At 36.1% G+C, this 20,161-nt stretch overlaps 2 protein-coding genes and 1 long non-coding RNA gene across 4 annotated transcripts; all 3 read left to right on the top strand.

Moving 5' to 3' along the window:
- Window positions 1-1,215: 1,215 nt before the first annotated feature.
- On the top strand, window positions 1,216-3,311 carry LOC143447302 (uncharacterized). Its single transcript, XR_013114065.1, has 2 exons — window positions 1,216-2,679; window positions 2,821-3,311. It is a non-coding gene; the product is annotated as an uncharacterized LOC143447302 (long non-coding RNA).
- A 1,036-nt stretch (window positions 3,312-4,347) lies between these two features.
- Window positions 4,348-4,677, top strand: LOC143444907 (ubiquinol-cytochrome c reductase complex assembly factor 2-like). Its single transcript, XM_076943700.1, has one exon. The coding sequence runs from the start codon at window positions 4,348-4,350 to the stop codon at window positions 4,675-4,677; it is 330 nt and encodes a 109-aa protein (XP_076799815.1).
- Window positions 4,678-19,868, top strand: LOC143447299 (uncharacterized). 2 transcript variants are annotated; one of them, XM_076947335.1, is made up of 16 exons: window positions 4,678-5,204; window positions 6,276-6,489; window positions 6,624-6,730; window positions 7,029-7,231; window positions 7,319-7,413; window positions 11,439-11,557; window positions 11,759-11,939; window positions 12,081-12,186; window positions 12,314-12,436; window positions 12,560-12,819; window positions 12,957-17,330; window positions 17,535-17,863; window positions 17,967-18,101; window positions 18,250-18,378; window positions 18,819-18,962; window positions 19,287-19,868. In XM_076947335.1, exons 2-16 carry the CDS (start codon window positions 6,339-6,341, stop codon window positions 19,497-19,499), a joined length of 6,669 nt encoding a protein of 2,222 aa, XP_076803450.1. In that variant the 5' UTR covers window positions 4,678-5,204; window positions 6,276-6,338; the 3' UTR covers window positions 19,500-19,868. The 2 variants fall into 2 exon arrangements, with proteins under 2 accessions (XP_076803450.1, XP_076803449.1); XM_076947334.1 differs by having other exon boundaries at window positions 6,366-6,489.
- Window positions 19,869-20,161: the final 293 nt, after the last annotated feature.

Raw genomic sequence — 20,161 nt, forward strand, 5'->3', positions numbered from 1 at the left:
AGCCTTTCTTGTCTGCCACTGTAGGCCTACACATATTAAAGTTCTTGTTGTTTGGTTACGGTACTACTCAGCATCAACTTCAAATAAAAACATCTGGGTTACTTTGTTGCTGCTGAAGTTTCAGATGTTTTAGGTTATGACAGTAAGTTGTCTGCCAAAGGCTATGAAAGCCCGAAATAAGTATATCAGTACAGCGTTATTAAATTTATTAAAACTGAATAGACTTAAATATAAAGCGATTACAAAAATTATACTTGTATATTCTTGTAGTTTATACGCGCCGGCGGACTTCAGGGTCGTAAAGCACAAGAGAAACAAACACAGTGTCGTGTAACTTAAAAAATAGGTTGGATACGAAGTGTGAAGTTTTAAAACAAAGTGTTGCAAAAAAAATATGGGCACGTTTCCTTAATAAAGTAATGAATGTAAACTATTTTGTAAGATTAAGTAGGATTGTTTAATAAGATTTTCCGTATGCAAAAAGTGTTTGATACTCTCTTGTCGTTTAGCGACAACAACATGTAGGCCTAAAAGCGACGAGTGATTTAAAGTAAAGGATTGCGATGTATCGCCATATGACAGTCCATTTCCTATAATTTCTTTACTCTGCTGCATTCTTTACTTCCTTTTTTTGTTATTTAGCGCTGATTAGGCTACTTTTCTTTCTAATTCCGTAATCGCCCTTCCGGTTTCACGTTAATTCAGGAGGTCATTATTTCATTTAGGCGAGTCCATGTTGGATCGCGAAGATACCGATGACGGAGGCTATATCTGACTCCACATGATGTTGAAGGCTGGGTGAATATCTCAGCATTGCACTTGGCTGGAAGAGTGGCCAACATATAAAACGAAAGAATATAAAGTAAACAAGAAAATAAAATTTTAAAATAAAATTGCCCAATGTGGTGGCCCGGCCGCTACAAAAGTAACAAGGATCTTTTTCAAAAATCAACTCTGTACCTTATTGATGGTCTTATTTCATTCTTATATGACGTGAAGATGGTATAAATTCAATATTTAAATCTTTGCCTTTTATCGAAATTATACATCAGTATAATACAAACATCTATTGTATCTATATCTTTATATTGTTTTTTTTTATACTCTAATAAATTATTTAACTCCCAGTATTGTTATTATTTTATTACTTTGCATCTCTTTCCTTATGTTCTTTACAATATATCTATGGATTTAGGTGGTCGCTGAAATAAAAAATATGACTGCAAACTGCTGGAAAAGTTGGCCGCATACGAGGTTTAGACAGACCGCCAAAAAGTCAATCGACTGCAAAAGGCAGAAATGGAAGGTCGCACATATCTACAATCTACGTGAATACTTTTTTAGTTACATAAATAAAACTATACCTGCATAATGTAGAATAAATTTGCAATAAATCAGTAAAAAAATTTTTCATGTTGACCCATTCCATCGGTTTTTATTGACTTTAAAAGACGAAGATGTTCAGAATAACCGTATGAATGATCCACTGTAAACCATGACATCCAAAATGTGATCCCACTGCAATTTACTATGAATTTATAAATGACATTGTATCGTCATGGCTGAGCCATTAACTTACTTGTCGAAGGTCAAAGAAAATGTCAAAATGATAAACAGAAAATGGTAACTGAATTCATAAAGTGCATTTTTCCGCTCAAATTGAAATACTGCACAATATCAGGGTGATAACGACGCTTGATCTGATTCAGTGGTCCTGGCAGCAGGTAAGCAGCGCCAGGTACATATTACAGTATGTTCACATAAAATACTTAAAATTCAAAGAAACATTGCATCTATCTGAAAACGCTTTAAAAACAAGCGACAAGAAATTATTGCTTAGTACAAATTGTGCAAAACCTGCACTCAGTCCTATATCCAATACCTTATCATACTGTGTGTATTACTCCCTATAACTCTAAATTGATCACAGTACATCACTGACCTTTATGGTACTTTATCAGAGTTAGCACCGGTTATTCATAATTTTTTAATGGCCATTTTTAACATAGTGTGCTCTGTAACATATATAGTCTGCTAGTCACCAAACGACTCTTCTAAAGTTGCATTGTTATGTGACTAATGGTTATACAGGTGTGAGTTTTGGGAATTGGTTATTTTCAGCAATTAATATCGATTTGGCGGTACCACTACAAATTACTGAAAAAATAATTCTTTGGTATACTTAAATTGACAACTATTCCATGATGTAAATTCAGTTCGGTTGTGCACTTGTTCCTCAATTTAAGCTACATCAGGGTTGTCCAACTATGCTCTGGCACCTGTATTTTATTGGCCCACGGTCATCAATGAGCTCACACGTAACTTTGTACCAAAGATGAAAAATACAAAACAAAATGTTGGAAGTTTAAGTGTAACAAATTTATTTCAATATAGCTTACATAAAACTGCCTTATTCAGGTGCAAATTATTTTTCCAAGCATTTAGTGTTAGGATTAACTTGCATTTGTTAATTGTAAGGTGACCTATGTTACAGTACGTTATTGAGCAAATATTCTGTAGAAATTTAACAATCACAAGAACAATACAGAACTGCAATTCCTTATGGTCCCACCTATCACGAGACTCTGTGCACTACAGTTAAATGTTATGTGTTACCTCAAATATGGCAGAATCAAAGGAACTTTTCAAATGCACATAGGCTGCAAAAAGCATAAGCAAGTGAGACGCTACAGTTGTGTGATTTTCTAAGACTTTGGACGATATTTTTCTTGGTTTTCTATTTAAACATTTTCAATTAGAAAATGAATTTTGTTGCCAATACCTTTGTTAATGGTCTTTAAAATCTTTATTACGTTGTAGGCAAAGAAGCGATCTTCACACATAGTAAATGAGTGGCCGGGCCACTGGTTAACTTTTTAGCACATGGCCCTCAGTGAAAAAAGTTTGGACAACCCTGAGCTACATCATCCAACTATTTCATTTTTTCTCACTAATGTCAATAAATTTATGGCTGATATTGCATTTGGCTGATACGGATTTGTTAATATTTATGTTTGCCAGAATTGTGCACTCATATAATATTTTGTAAATCTATCCAGGTTTAATGACCTATTAAATTGCTAGTTGATCAACAATTAACTAATGACCTACATCAGTTGTTCTCAACGTTGGTCTGCGGATCTCATTCAAAAGTTCCATTATAAACTTTGGGATGTCAATAGAAAATACTTGATTTATTTGAATTCTTAATTGGTATGACTTTTCACTCATTTATATTCAAACTATGTATGCCCAGTGAAGTGTCACATTTACTTCTAAGTGTTTTACTGTTGATAAAAATGAAACCTAAATACTTGTCTCTGTCATTGTCGGCAAAGTTCCTCATACTTTCTGTTTGGCGATTTAATTATTTGCATATTTTAAAATAGTTGTATAATATTAAGGCATACCTGTCTGGAAATAATAGCAGGACATGATCTTTTACCTTCCTTTATGACTTTAAAACAGAAAATGTGATTAAAATGCCTGATTTCCAATAGAAGACAGACAGCTCGTACAGATAAAATTTTCTAACTAACGTTATGTCAGAACCTCGATTTCATTTAATACACTGCGAGTTCTGCAACCTAAAAGTAAGATAACCCTAGGGAGTAGTGACTAAAATGTGAAGGTCAGAAACTCGTCTGAGTGCGCAACATTATGCAAAAGCGACTGGCAATGTATATTACACTTACGCTTTTTTCTTCTTGGCGAATAAAGGTAACGCACTGCATTGATTGAAAACAAATAGTTATAACTTGAGATAACTGCATGAGATTAATCTTATGAAAAAGGTTGGTTTGGCTGAAGATTTGTTGTTGTCTATAGAAACTTAACAGTATGCTGTGTCATTAAATATCGCTCGTAAAAAGAATCTGTTGAATGAGTTTCTGGAATCATGTATGTAGGCTGTAGGACCTGCTAGCGTCAAAATTTGTTTTAGGAGGTCTGTGGCCATAAAAAGTTTGGGAACCACTGATTCTGCATTGTATCTTTAATACTGGTGACATTATGACGTTACACACATTTCATATACACACATATTGAATATGTATATTTTACTGTACAGTATATTAGTTGCCAGTACTGGTGCGAAATTATGATGGTTTGAGCTCTAAGCGTTGGTTACTTTAAATTACATATATAGTTGTTTACTGTACAAACAAATAATTTGTATGTAGTTGTGGTAACGTTTAATAATATATGCTTGGTGCCTTGATCACATAAGAATTTTTTTCATATGATGTAAAATAAACAGATTTTGTTAGGTTGATTGGTTGTTTAATCTGGGACTTTTTGGCTTAACGTGTTCTTGTACAATTGGAATAGACTCTATTCTTCTGGGTTATGGCGAGTAGATATAAACGCTTTGTAAAAATTTGCACTATGTGGCCTCAGTCAGAGATAAGAGGAAAATACACAAAGACCCTGGGGAGTCATATTCAAGAACAAGTCAAAAGAAAATTCACTCATCAGGACAGTACTTATATTGAGGACACGGAAAAGTGTGATAGAATCTTACTGAGTATGGAGCGTCTTGCTGGGGATTACTATAAAAAAGTATACACGTGCAACTCAACATTTACAGGAGCAAGCTTGGAAGAACTATCGATGGCGTTGGATGAAGATGCAGAACAATATAAGAAAACAGATTCATCATTTAAAAACTTGGGATAAACTTAAACTGCAAAAACTTAACTTTGTACTTTAGAACATTGTTTTGTGAAGTGCACAAACTTCTACATTTTGTTGGCAACAGTATACAAATATCGCATATACGTGCGTTAGCCCTCTTTCAGTTTTTCAAGCCAAAAATATGTTTTTAACGTATACCTAGCATATAAGCCCCCCTTGTGTTTTTCTCTTGCAACAAACGATATGCGTCATAGAGAAAATAACTATTTACTACTACTTGAACGTCATTCAAATTGTCTGCATTGACGTTCTCATTTGTTACCATTGCAAAATGGTTTCATGCAACAGTAAATGATAGCAATAATCGCAAAAGAAAAAGTTCAAGACATGTCTCATTTCGCTCATCTTTTTTCTTTGCTAGTAGATAACGAAAACAAAGAGACGACAGCTTTAAATGGCAAATGTTTAACACCATAGCACAAAGTTTGCAATCGATAAAGACAATTGAGCTTTTGCATGTGAATCCACTACCTGCCAACCAAATGGAGGCTGTGGGCCCATTTCCCAAGGTAATTAACTTTTGCTGCCATAAGCAGTATTATAATTAAGATGATAAACGCCAACTAAATAACCGTGTGTCAAATAACGAATTATCGCAACCGTTCTTATTTCGTCTGTCTTTTAAATATGGTTGTAAATCTTTATGCTACAGAGTGTTATCGCTTTAGTTTGCTAGTTCTGAACATGTCCCAGTCTTCTACAAAATATCTATTTGTATTCGCCTTTTTTTCCTTAAAATTCTTTAGCGAAATGAAAATGCAGCATCTTATTGCCAAGATGAGCAGCTGAGATACTTTTTCTGATGAAATATTTAACCGCTTTCCCCGCCAAGGCTTTGTTTATATTTTAAAACGATCGTTTTGAAACATGGTGGATAATTGATCTTATTTTTTTGTACAAAGATATTGATATCAAATGGTGTAGTTACAAAGACTTTCATCAGTATTCACAATGTAATGACACCTAACATAAAGGGTAGGCTATGAATGCAACGGCGTTAATAACGGAAGTTAATATGTCCACACTCATGATTTTCAACAACAAGTCAACAGACTTGAACAATTACTTTACATGTAAAATTCCTTAATTTTGTTGTTTAAATATGATCACTTGTGGTCTGTTTATTGCACGAACTGAAGTCGGCCAATTAGACATAATTTTTTTCCTGATTTTTGGTCGGGCATATAAGCCCCCTCTTGTTTTTTGCCAAATATTTTCGTCAAAAAAGGGGGCTTATACACCAAAATATACGGTATTGGTTTTAGTTTATGACTACAAATGATTAGCAAAGTACAATTCAGTTGTGGCCATGGTGTATTAAAACTTCAGTTAATTAGAACACGCAAATTAGACATGAAAACCATTTTTAATTTTAAACTGGTGGGCTGGTGCTAGTAAATAATCAAAATAAAACAGTCTTTCTTCAGCATGGACAAGCCTAATGGATTAATATAAAACAATGACTTTTTTGTAGATAATAATTAACTTAGAGAAATGTCTACTATTTTAACATTTTTTTCTGTTGATATCACTGTGCTTAAGTCATTATGTTGTAGCTATCACTGAACTTTGTGTTATAGAAGTTGCTGTTTGACCTTATAAGTGTTGTATTCTGCAAATGTTCGAAATTTTAACCATGCATCATGAATACTGATTGTTTGGACATTCAGTTAAAGGAACAAAGTTGCTCACCTGAAGAGCATGTTGCCATAGATGATGGAAACAGTGATGATGACATTCAGGAATATTCTGATGGCGAAGGGAGTGATGATTGCCACAATCCTGATGATGAAGGTGTGTTTTATTCTTACTTGTATTTGTACTAGGTACAACAGAAAATGGCTCAAGAGCATTAATCTAACCGCTAAGTGATAAAAATTTGTTTTTAACCTGTAATTACATTTTGTCTGTCTTTGAATGTGCTGCAGATGATTCATGCCCTGTTTGTTTGAATGAATTTGGAGATCAACAAGTTGGCATCCCATCAAATTGCAAACATGTGTTTTGTGTAGATTGCATTCTGGAATGGAGTAAAGTAAACAACATTTTATTTTACAAATGTTTACTACAAGTCATTTACTTATTCCCGTTTTGATGCAACGCTTGAATTGCAAAAATACCTGGCAATTATACATCCAATTATAATTGAATACTAAATTTCTTTGTTTAGACATCGTTCATGTGTAAACTCCTCTGCAGACAGCTAAATTTACAAAGTTGTTGTTTTCTGGGAAAATTTAGTGGTCTTGACGGCCGGATGATCACCAATTTTGCGTGTTATTTTAATTATTACTTTAGGTATTACGCATTTGTTTCATAATTTGCTTTCACAGAATGCCAATTCATGCCCAGTTGATAGAATAGAGTTCTATGGCATCAGGGTTTATAAACACTATGGTGGCTGTTTCGTTCATGAACTGACAGTTGAGGGAAAAGCTTTTCAAAGGGAATCAGCGGATGCTGATGTCTTCTGTGAAGTGTGTGGTAGTGGAAGTAATGAACAATCTCTTCTGCTTTGTGATGGTTGTGACCTGGGGTAATGTGACTATGATATAAGACAGTTCTGTTTTCAGTCACGAATGTTTTTATTTCAAATTAGTAGAGTGGTGTCATATTTTTACAGATACCACTGTGCTTGTCTAAATCCTCCTTTGACAAGTGTTCCACCAGGTGAATGGTTTTGTCCAAATTGTCAAGCAAGTAGAAACAATGGGGACAGTAAGTAAAACAAGAAGATGGTGAAAGTTAGCAGATACTGTCAATATTGTATATTGATTACACTGGTCAACACGATTTTTGCGGCAGACTGTGTTGGGGTCTTTTTTACCTAATTTTGGGGCGCTGAATCCGAATCTGGCATTATTTTTTTTCTATCACATCACGTTTTTGAGATAATATATATGTTCATTATAAATGATATCGCAAATCAGAAACCGCCTCGAAATGTAGAGGTTGTTTTAATCAAAACTGCTGGAACGCTTAATCATGCAAAACACGAACACAAAGCCTCGAAATCATTTAAAAAAACATTTAAAAAACATCCCTAGAAACTAGCCGTTGAACAATCAATGTAATGATACAGAAATGCCACAATCTTTAAGAGCTCAAAAATTTTCGTTTTAATGGCTTTCGTTTATGGGTAGTGGTGTAATTTTCTCTCTTCAAGTTCCAGCAGTAATGTGCCATCATGTGGCAGTCCCATCGGCCTTGGTAGCGCTCTTTCATATAACTCTAATGTCTTAGTGAAAGCGCTCACCTTATTCTTCACTCAAGTCCCCAAGGTTTTCAGAAAAGTAATCTAAATGATTTTTCAGAAAATGTAGCTTTATGCTCATATTGCATTTCTTCTCTTGCATGCTGGATAACATTTCTTTTAAGAGGTCTGGATAGTTTTCTGCCTTTCTGTTGCCAAAAGAGTTACTAACAACTAAAGAAAAAGCATTCCAAGCCCTTGCTTCAACTGTGTTCATTGATGCTGCAAAGTTTGGATCTCTGAACAGCTGCCTTATTTGTGGGCCACTAAAAACTCCAGCCTTTTTCTTTCTTTTCTTCACTGAGACTTGGGAAGGCTTAGCAGATGTACTTAAAGCAATCTCCATTGTGATCAAGAGCCTTAGCATACCATTTCATTGCCCCAAGTTTGATGGGAAGTAGCAGCAGGATGATCTTCTTGGTATATACTAGCGGGTTATGAATGATATTTTTCTCTGCAGGTGTTAAACTGCTCCTTTCTGGCTACTTATCTTTTATCCAATGCTCATCTATGGCTCTGCTATCCCAGTAGCAGAGAAAACAAGGGTATTTGGTGTAACCACCTTGCTGTCATAACAGAAGGTTCATTATTTTTATGTCTACACATAATCCCTAGCCATAATCACTGAACTTCAGTGTTTCCAGCACATCCTTAATGTTTTCATACGTTTCTTTGAGTATCACAGAGTGTCCTACTGGAATCGATGCATATTTATTTCCATTGTGAAATAACACGCACTTCAGGCTTCGTTTTGAGCTGTCAATTTTCTTTTACATTATACGAACAATGTTATGTTTATTGTTGACAATGTTTACGTTTTACTAAAGAGCAGGGTGCTGTCCCAAAAAGCATTTAAGTCTACCTTTTAAGTTTCCAGGGCAGATGTATACAGATAAAGACGGTAACTCACTAATGAGCTACCAAACGTGATGTATAAACCAAGCGCGATGTATAAAGATGGTAACTAAGTAATGAGATACGAAAGAAAAAAATGAATGCGTCCGCATATATTTTCGAAATTCGAAAAGAGGTCCGTGATTGAAGAAAGATTGATAACCACTAGATTAAAGTTTACTGAAAACTCTGTCATTCTGTGCTACAACAAAACTTCCAGCCGAGGTTTCACCATAGGTGATTTCATTAACAATATTTGATTTGTTGCTGTTATACGCTCACCGTACCGTCGCTAATGAAAGTCAAAATTTGATCAATTTATGAAATTGGGGAAAATGTGCAGCGAAAAAACCTGACGTGATAGAGCAATTCTGAGCTCAGAATTGGATTCAGCAACCAAAACTTAGCCTAAATCAATCATCAAAGTTCATGCAACAAAAATTTTTTTTGTTTTTGTAGACCAGTGTTATTATTGATCATAATTCACTAGTCAACAGCCAATTTTAAACGGGGATGCCATTAGGTAATTCTTGAAGGGTTTTCGACACTGATTCCGAAAATGCCCTTATTTTGTTTCTAGCACATCAGATTTCCGAGATATTTGCATTTTAAATTTTTAGTTGTTATGCTATAATAGCCTACTATAGGAAGTATCACTTCAGATATAAAAAAGATGTACAAGTTGTACTTTGGCTGCCCATTAGGAGACCAAGACAAAAAGTGGGCACCACATCAAATATGTACTGCTTGTTCAACTGGTTTAAACAATTGGCTACACAAACAAACCTCATTGATGCTTTTTGCTATTCCCATGATATGGCGAGAACCAAGAACCACATTCAGCTATTTTTGCCTTGTCAATGTAAAAGGGTTTTCTTCAAAAACTAAAAGTGAAATTGCATATCCCAAATTCGATTCAGCAAGGAGACCTGTACCACATGATGCTTCACTTTCTGTTCCGCTTCCTTCCTGGAGGTCCTGAATCTGTTCCTGATGAAGATGATGAAAAAACTTGGACCTGGCCGCAGCATTCACAGTAGGCGGACCTTTTTGCTACTGCCATAACATTAATGACTTGTTTCAAAAATTGGGTGAAGCACACATTGTTGATGAGTGGCGACTTTTCATTGACTCTTCGAAGAGAAGTTTGAAAGCTGTGTTGTTGCACAATGAAAATATAAAACCGTCTATTCCTATAGCCCAGAGGTGACGAACCTGCGGCCCGCGGGCCGCATGCGGCCCGCCAAACAATTTTGTGCGGCCCACCAAACGATTTGACAAACGCCCATACATGCAAGGCATATAGGACTTATAGGAATTAGGGTTGCCATACCGTCCGGAAACTACATAGTACTACTACTACTACATACAACTACATATAAAAAAACTACATAGTCATATGACTTAAAAGTTGTGCGGCCCGCTTACTCAGCTGTAACTAATGAAGTGGCCCGCGACAGCGAACGGGTTCGTCACCACTGCTATAGCCCATTCTGTTCATCTGAAAGAATGTTATGAAAGCATCGAAGTCCTTCTGGAAGCTGTTCAGTACAATGCTTACAAATGGAGTATTTGCGGAGACCTCAAAGTCGTTGGCATCTTGATGGGAATGCAGGGATGATTCACGAAACACTGCTGCTTCCTGCGTTTGTGGATCAGCGGTGCTACCAAAGAGCATTATATCAGAAAAGACTGACCTGAAAGAGAATTGTACTTAACTGGAGTGGCTAACATCGAAGACGTTCCTTTAGTAGATCCTCACAAAATTCTCTTGCCACTTCTTCATATCAAGCTGGGTTTGATGAAGAATTTTGTTAAAGCAATTGGAAAGTGCAATTCTAATGGATTCGCATTTCTCTGCAACAAGTTTCCTAGCATAAACCAAGCAAAATTAAAGGACTCTTCGTGGACCCTAAAATTAGAGAAGTGCTAAAGGATCCGCATTTTGAAAAATCATTGTCGAAGTTGGAATTTTGTGCTTGGAAGGCATTCAAGTGCTTGTGTACTAGTTTTTTATGAAATGCGAAATCGCCTTCTTTTCAGGCAGGAGTTGATGAATTGCTTAAAGCTTACGGAAAAATGGGTTGCCACATGTCCCTCAAAATGAATTTTCTGCACTCCCACTTGAACTTCTTTCCAGAAAACCGTGGTGCAGTTAGTGACGAGCAAGGTGAACAATTTCACCAGGACATTCAAGCTATGGAAGCTCGTTACCAAGGGTTTTGGAATGAGGGAATGATGGGCGACTACTGCTGGACGTTATATCGTGATGACCCCAGTCATGTGTACAAAAGAAAGTCATATACTAAACATTTTCCAGTGCCATGTATCATAGCTGTGTATTGTTGTTAATGCTTTTTTCTGAAAACACTGATTCGACGATATCTTGAAAATTTGATGAGCTAAAGAAAAACTAAAGGCAGATTCGGAATCAGAGCAAAAAAATACATCTCAAATAATACACTTGCTTTCTTGTTTTATAACAAAGTGAAATTTTGTTGACCTGTGTAATGTATTGCAAAATACCTTATACGATGGTTGAAAATTAGAATTGATTTATTCCACTACATATCTCAGCATGAAAGCCTTTTTGTAGCAACATCACACAGTGGGAGTTCTCGTTTAGTCGGTCGTACTTTAACCTCAGAGAGGGTAAGAAGACAAATTGCCAGTACGAGATTACGTCATGCCACACAAAGTTCTTCACTGGATGAGGTATGGAAATAGTTGGATTCGGTTTTCTTCTAATTTGAGATACATTTAAAGAGTTGCATGTCTTGAACACATTCATTATCATAAATTGAGAATCTGAAAACATTTGCTTTCCCTAAAAACATTTTATCCTAAAGATCGAAAAATACTTAAAAATTGATGTTGAAGTTGATGCCAACTTTGAATATTTACTTGCATTTACAGCAAATAAATGCAATTGTCAATGAAATCTTGCTAAATGCTGGGAAAAGGATTAGGGTGAACACGTCTATCTCAATAAAAGGAGGTCAAACATGGGATAAGTTAGGGAAGAAGAGAAGAAAAAGAAAAACTAGAAGAAGACGTAAATCTCACAAAACAAGCAAGACAAAAAAGTTTGCGTATGGTAACAACAGGATAAAATCTAAACGCTTAAAATTAATTTTGAATTTTATGATTTTCAACTTCGTTTACCTAAATTGTTTATTTACTGCTGCAGTTGATTGGATTAATGTGTAAGAATTGGTTTACTGTTTATATATCACAGATGTAAAGAAAACTCGTACGAATGACAACGTTGATGCTGCTGTTCCATCCTTGCATGGCTTATCTTTAACTGGAGAATCTGACAAACTTGATGAATATTCTTCAAGGTTTAATGAATGGTTTTTAAATGTTGCAACTTTTTTAATTTTGCTACGGAATGGAGTACTTGAAAAAGAATGCTTGTCAAATGCAAGATATTTTTGCTTGTGTTAAACATGATTTTTTGTGTCATAGAAATGTGGAATCTGACACTGATCCAAGTTACGTACTTGCCAGTAAACATCGGCAGTTATCGGAATCAGCCATACGTTTTAATACTCCGTTACCCTCACTCTTTTGTGTTGGCAACAGTTCCAAGTTAGTGCATATATGTAAAACGTCGCCAGCAATTGTGTTTATACCATTTTCAGTAAGAATTATGGATCGGTGAATAATATTTCATCAAAATTCAAAATAATTTTTAGTGTTTGTGTTTTGAAGGTCAGGCACATTATCTCCCCCACCACCTGTACCCGATCTACTGTCCAGCATATTTTCTGCTCAGGAAGTATTGCTTGCCCCAAGTTCCAAAGTCACAATACAAAAGGGAGGAACCCTCAAGTTTGCAAAAACGAACCAACAAAGTAAAACAGTCGTCGCTGGTAATAAAACTACTGATGAGAACAGCTTGAGTCTCTTAAAAGATGTAAAAAATATTGGTGTTCAGGAAAGCGACTCTCTGCAAACCATGTCGAACAAAGGTATACAAATGCTTAGATTTTTGCCCTGTAAATAGGCTCAAGTGCAAGTAGTTCTCACCAGTGTACTTAAATGCCAGCACATTACGCGTTAAACTATTCATAAGTAAAATCTATTGTTTATTTCTATACTTTTACAGATACTAGTGAAGGTTTGGGGAAAGCATTAAGTGATGCCAGTTGCCCTTCCTTGTCAGTCGCCGATACGCATAGAGGCATCTGTTCTGCTGAAAAGGACGTTGATAAAAAATTGGTGGAGGAAGAGATGCCAATGAGTCCTCCACGTTTCATGGCCAATGATTTTTCTGAAGAAAATACTAACGCCAAAAAGAAGGATACCTTGGTTACTAAAAGGGAACATGGCATTACAGGGAGTTCTACTGTTTCTAAGCCAAGGCGGATTTTAATTAGGCCAGTATTTAATTTACCAAAAAGCGCAGTCGCTCTGTCCGATTCCAAGCCAACAGAGTCTAATGAAGGAAAGGAAGTGTATGACCCATCCCATCCAACTGAAGATGAGAGTTTGCAAAATGAAATATATGATCCTTTTCAGCCAACCCTGTCCGACGATGAGAAAGAATCTTGTCAAACAACAAACAATCCTCAAGAAGAATTAAGTGGCAAATCAGAAAATGATCAACAACATTTCAAGAATGAAAAGAAGGAAGACAGCAAATCTATGAAACAGACCTCGCCTGTTTCATCAATTGAGTTTGATATCGAAGAGATGCTGGACAGCCAACTCGATGCTGCGTCTAAAGCAAAAAAAGACAGTGATAATGATAATCATGATGAAAATGCAAAGAAATCTCCAAGTAGCCTCTTCAGCAGTAAAGGTCTTGACATGTTTGCTGAGGAAGAATTGGATAAAAGGTTAGATATCTCAAAATCACCAATTCCACTGGGTCAAGATGCATGGAGGCGCAAAATGAGAGCACACTCTTCTCATCAAATTAATGAACCCGTTAAGCTTCCTGGGTTTGGTTCATCTGCTCCTTCCATTGCTCCAATAAAGTTCAAAAAGTTTAACCGAAAAATCAAGTCTGCATTTGCTGATAACAATGAAACACCAGACACTACCAATAAACTTAGTAAACTTGATGATAATGATGACATAAAAGCTATTGAAAATAACAATGAGGAAAATGTGTTGGACCCAATGCATCGACAAAAAACAAGTCCCCATGTGATATCAGAAGATAATGACATACAAGAGAAAGCAAAGATGAATGATGCTGGTGGGATCAATAATAAACAAAGTAAAGTTACTCCAGCTAGTGTTGAAGATGTGATTAGTAGTTTTACACCAAGTGTCTCAGCCATTGTAAAAAGTGACAAAAATCCTGGTTCTAATGTAATGACTAATAAAAGTAATAACATTGGAGATAACGTTGAAGAAAGTTTTTCATCAGAAGAATGTATTATTGTCACTGAAGAAGTTGTTTTAGAATCTGATAAGAATGATCCAGAAGACATACAGAAGCCTAAAACCTCACAAAATATAGATTATGATGAGTGCCCTAGACCTACATCACATACTAAAAGGGACAAGCCTGGGCACAGACATACAAGTAGAGAAGATAAAAAAGCTCGAAGACAAAGGTCATCTTCCTCAACAAGACGTAAATCTCGCTCCCGAACTCCACATAAGCACTGTAAGGGAAAAAATTCCAGAAAAAGATCACCTTACAAATCTCATCGGGATAGAACACAGAGATCACGTTCAAGATCGAGGAATCGATTCAAAATGAGTCGTTACAGAAGATCAAAAAGTGTTTCACCAACCCGGGGTCATAGAAAGTCATCTGCTACCGATCGATCACATAGACGTTCAAGGAGCAGATCGTTAGACAGATTTTTTCCAAGTAAAAAGATCAAAAAGCAATCTCAAAGTGAATCAAAAGAAGCTGAAAGATACTTCAAAGAAAAACATGACACAAAGGTTTCTAAGGGGAAAAATGCTGACACCTCTCATAGTGATATTGAAGTACTTGTGCAAAATGAAATTAATGATGATATTTTGTGGTTCTCAGAGGCACCAGAAAAACCCCTTCTTTCAGTTGAAAATGAAATTCATTCTCATAGCGAAGAAGATGGAGAACTGTTTGAAAAAAATGAAGCTGACTCCAAGGTCAAAAAGAAAAAGAAACACAAAACTGACCACAAAGATTTATCACCCGAAGTTAAACAAAAAGTTTCAGAAAAGAAGAAGAGACACAATAAGCAAGATGATCGTGATTATGTTGCAGATGAAGATTTTTTTTCTGAAAAAGACAGGAAGGAAAAAACGTCTCACAAAGAAATCATAACAACTAAACATGCTGGAAAGAAAAAGAAGCGCAGACGTACAGTGAGTTTGGATTCGACTGAAAGTGTTGATGACGTGAAAATCAAGAAACATAAACACTCCAGACATAAGCACAAACAGCATTCTCCACCTTCCGAAAGAGAGATTAAGAGCCATCAGCAACCTTGTACCTTTGATCACATATTTTCTGAATTTGATCATCGTAAGAGAAAGAAGAAGAAAAAGAAGCCAAGCACGGAATTGGATGAATCTTTCGTTTCTTCAGCTGATAATGGTGAAAAAGCAGCCTTAAAAAAGAAAAAGAGGAAGAAACACAAAAAGGAAAAGAAATCTGATGTTGTGATTGATGGTAAAAATGGTGATTCCTCCCCGGATTTCTATTTTGACAACTCAAACAAAACTTCGTGTGCAGTTGACAGTAAAGAAGAACCTGCTAAAGTCGCATTGGAACAAGCGGCTACTTCCAATCAGATTCTTGAACTTTTAAGTGATGGTATTCACACTGGAAATACGTTGAACTATAGCATATATGATACCACTGATGAAATTTCTTCAAATGAAAGCATAGAAACTAGTCAGTATGAATTATCTGAAGCAGAAGTCACTAGAGAAGACATAGCTATAGCTGCTGAAACAGTTCAAAATGAATCTTCAAATTTTAAGCATGAAATTGCAAATAGAGACGAAGGTGATGGAATTTCAGATAAACTTATTGTATGTGATGATGAAAAAACACACATAAAACATCCTGCTGATAGAAATGTGGGCATTGCTGATGTCGAATGTTTAAGTAAAACTGTTACAAAAGATGAATTAAATGCGAAGGATGGATTTCCAACATCAGTCAAGAGCATCAGTAGTTGTTCATCTCTTGCTGCGTCACCAATTTCTCCTGAGTTTAGCCCCATAGCAGAAGAGCAGAGAGATACCCTGGTAATATCAAGTCAAGAACTGATAGAAACTCCAAGTTACGCTGAAAAGTTTCTGGAACAATCACGAAAACGGTGGGAAGAGAGTTTAAGAAATAAATCTCCTCATGTTTCATCACAAACGCCTGACGATCAGTCTGTTTGGAAAATAACTAAACCATTGACAGAAGTGTCAAAGAAGAAACTTGAGACTCCACCAGGTGATGGCTTATCCATGTTACCAGATGAATCGACTTCTGTTCGATCTACACCATGTGGAAAATTACAAGAGAAAGGTGTGATGTCATCTGAAGACATATTTGCTGATTCCCCCCAAGGTACAGTTAGTATTTTATCAGATGCTGATAAAGTAACATTACAGGAAGAGAGCAGCATTGCAGGTGGACCACCACAAATAGGCAATCCAGAAAATCATCTTTCTGGTTACTCTGGTAAAAAGGACACTGATGTCCGATTGCTGCTACAAAGTGATGTATCTAACAAGTCAGAAGAAGTAATGCCTGCTGAAATAATGCAAAAGTTGCTGGTTTCTAGCTTTTCACCCGGACAAAGTAGGATAAGCAATGTTATACAAAAATCCAGATCGATATCTGTTGAAAAAACATCTGAAGACTCAAAACACACTAATGAGACCAGCACTGAACACTGTTCATCTCAGTCAAGCAGTGACACAGACAGCCATAAGAAAAAACACTCACAGAAGAAAAGAAAATCTGATACTCAATCACATCACAGAAGAAGATCTTATCACAGTAGAGATTCTAGAAGTCCAAACAGAAAGCGCTCTTGTAATGCTTTGATGAGAAGGAAGAAATCCAGAAGCAGAAGTCGTGAGAGACGAAAATTCCTTCCTGAGAAAAACTCCCGGTCGCCAATTCATCGACGTCATTCACATGATAAGCACGGCAAAGTCAAACTTTCTTCGAATTCCCAGCAACAGAAGTCCCCGGAACATAAGCTGGCGGTGTTGTCCACTGATAAAATGATTGCCCAGCTCCATGAAGCCTTTAACTCTATTCCTAAGAGAACTGTTTCAGAACAAAGAACTTCCCCTCAGCCAATAGCTACCATTAGTGGAATATCTTCCAAGAGTAGTTATGGTGTTGGCAAGGAAACTATTGCAGATTATCACCACGATGTTCCTTCGTCCACTCTTAGCAGTCTGATAAATCAGGGAAAACCAACCCTTTTACAGATTCCAACTATAGATGATCAAGCTGATTCTACTAAGTCAGTGCCCCTGCTAAAAATGCAGAAGTCAGATGAAGCAAAACAAGGTAATTAGTAATTACATAAAAAGTCACCAGATATTTGAGGTCTGTTTTGTCTAGTTTTTTAAGTCATGCATCACAAAATTAACAGGTTGTGCTTGACATTCAGAGCCTACAAAAGAACTTAAAGATTTTTCTTAAACTGTGTTTGACATTTTCTCGTAATATTATAAAATCGCTTTGTTATGTGTTGTACCTTTAATTTTTTAGATTCTAATATTTACTCTCCATCCAACCCCATGTCCCCAGTTTCTCCTGACAACAAACTCCCCCCTCCTCCTCCACCGAAACCTACCAACCAAGGGGTTGTGAGCAGTGATAGCTCACTTGGGGCGACCATTGTATCCAGGTTACTTGGTCTCAAAAAAGAATCTGATGAGACTGCGTCACTGAAAGATGCCAGAGAAAAAGAGGCCGAAAGTGTTTTAAATCCAACCCAGATTTTAAATATCGCTGGCTTAAATCCACGTCAACAATCGGCAGCACAAGATGCAATAATGAGTATTGCAGAGTTGTCAAAAGAACTCCAATTGGGACAGGTGCTTTGATAAGAGAAGCTACTGTAATTCGCAAAAAATGTTTTGTGTTGGAGAGCCGGAAGTATTCCTAACACTCAGTGAGATAAATGTTGTTATCATTTAGATACTTAATAAGCCTAACCTACCAACATCTAAAACAAAAGAGCGCCACAAAGAAACCGATGGGTTGTCACCTGTTTGTATTGATGATATTGAAAGTTCAGCAGTTGCACTTTATAACAAATCCAAATTAAAAACTGTGAGTGCAATTCAACTGCAGTTTGTAAAAAGATCAATACAATAATACATATTTTTGCATGCTTATGTGCAACTTCATGTTTAGTGTCTGCTCTTGAGTAAGTATATTACATATATGTATATACATCCTTTCTCAACACTGTGCATAGGTCAACAAGAAGAAGAAGTTTCAGCAGGAAGTAGTTGCTGTAGCTAAAGCTGCTATTAAACCTTACTATGAAAAGAGGGAAGTGAGCAAGACCCAATACAAAGACATAATGAAGCGGGCAGTTAATAAAGTATGGATTTCTAGCGATAAATTCTGTGTTAATATGCATAGGAGTGTGTCAATTTTATTGTGTGAGTTAAAGTACCCCGTCTTGATATAACCTATAGTAATCTATTAGACTTTTACCGATCTATAATTGGTATTTGGCCGGATCAGTTGTTTTGCCATTTATTCGATATTGACCTTTTGGCCAATTAGTGAATTTTATAATTAGCTTCTAAAGGTAGTAGAGCACTTATTTTGAGCACTATTTATTATCCATCTTTACAAAAAAAAACAGGACATAATGCATGGCATGCAGTTTAATAGACCACAATTTGCAAATCCAATGCAAACATTCATTGTTAAATGTGCAGTTTGTGCACATTTTAGTGTCTTGATGTTAGCTATACCACAAGTTTTTGTTCACGCTTTGACAATATTTTTGTCGCATTGTTTCAATTCATGTAGATTTGTCAAACTGATCGCACAATGGAGGTGAATCCTGTCAAAGTAAGGAGACTGATTCGTCGTTATATTGAGATTTATCAAGAAAAGAATATTAAAATGAAGGAAAAAATGAAGGATGTGCTTGACCACAAAGTGAAAAAATATGTAAGTTGCAGCAGGAAGTGTATCTTGATTGTAGTGGGTCAAATGCAATCAACCCAAAACCAATATTGGAAATTCAGTGTGCCATCGGCGCTGTATTCTGAAACATATTATGTGCATTTCATTTGCAGTTGTATTGATAGTTGGACAGTGTCAGGAAAAAGTTTGCTTTTTAATAAAATTTTAGATATTTTTATTTGTACATATATAACGAAAACTTAAATTGAGCTGAATACAACAGTATTGGCCTAAATACCGTCAAAGAATTATGTGATATTAGGTAAACTTTTGAAAAAATGTAAACTTACGTTGATCGTTTATATCAAGGTACCTGCTGAAACAGAAGATTTAGGAAGTCCGCCAAGTCCAATTGGATCACCTTTAACTGCACCAGATTCAGCATCTGAAGACAATTCTGGATTTTTGCCAAGTGAAAGTACCCCATCACTTCTTAAGAAAGAGCCTCGGAAAATCGTGACACTTCCTGATCTTCCTCTTCCTCCTCCACCACCACCACCAAGACCACCCAATTTCTACTGATAACATGATGAGGATTATCATGTTTACAACCATTTGAAGGGGAATCATGAAGCTGAATTGGAAATGAATCGTGAGAGAGGCCTTACTTCGGGAGGTGCTTAGAATATCCCCGACCCACGCCCAAGTTAAACTACTATACTTGCTTAAACTAAGCAGCAAAGAATCATATTAGAAAACAGCTTTCTATTTTATACAAGCTATCAAGTTTGCATATGCTGTCTAATTCATTGGTTCTATAATCAGTATGCAATTATTTTTGCTACACTTGAGAGGCCTGAGTGAAAATCCGTTAGTGTTTCCATGATAGTGTTTACTAACGTCGTAAGTTGACTATCACAACACTAAAATAAATGATACAAAATCGTTGTATGATTGTTTCCAAATAAGGTTCATTGCAAAGAGTCAAACACATAGATGGTGCAATTAAATATCAAATTTTATTGAGTATTACTATTTCAGGATCTGTCATGATCAAGCATGTTATGCCTTCACATCCTGATAAATGCTCCTCAAATTCATTCCAAGCACTTAAATGATAAAAATTTTAGAAACAATACAGCTTCACCAATACCAAATTTAAGGCACACAGTGCTTTTGCTTTAGTTAAAATGCTTAAATCCGTCTATCACCATCCTAATTATAATTCAACAAAGTTGTTAAGC

The sequence above is a fragment of the Clavelina lepadiformis genome, chromosome 2 (assembly GCF_947623445.1).
Source record: "Clavelina lepadiformis chromosome 2, kaClaLepa1.1, whole genome shotgun sequence".
NCBI classification, from domain to species: Eukaryota; Metazoa; Chordata; class Ascidiacea; order Aplousobranchia; family Clavelinidae; genus Clavelina; species Clavelina lepadiformis.

What these genes read in the sequence shown, in the direction of transcription:
- LOC143444907 (XM_076943700.1), top strand. Translation starts at nt 4,348, where the DNA reads ATGGCGAGTAGATATAAACGCTTTGTAAAAATTTGCACTATGTGGCCT.
- LOC143447299 (XM_076947334.1), top strand. Translation starts at nt 5,097, where the DNA reads ATGTTTAACACCATAGCACAAAGTTTGCAATCGATAAAGACAATTGAG. An exon ending in GCATTCTGGAATGGAGTAAA is followed by an intron (nt 6,731 to 7,028) that starts GTAAACAACATT and finishes TTGCTTTCACAG; the next exon opens with AATGCCAATTCATGCCCAGT. An exon ending in AAGTAGAAACAATGGGGACA is followed by an intron (nt 7,414 to 11,438) that starts GTAAGTAAAACA and finishes GCCTTTTTGTAG; the next exon opens with CAACATCACACAGTGGGAGT.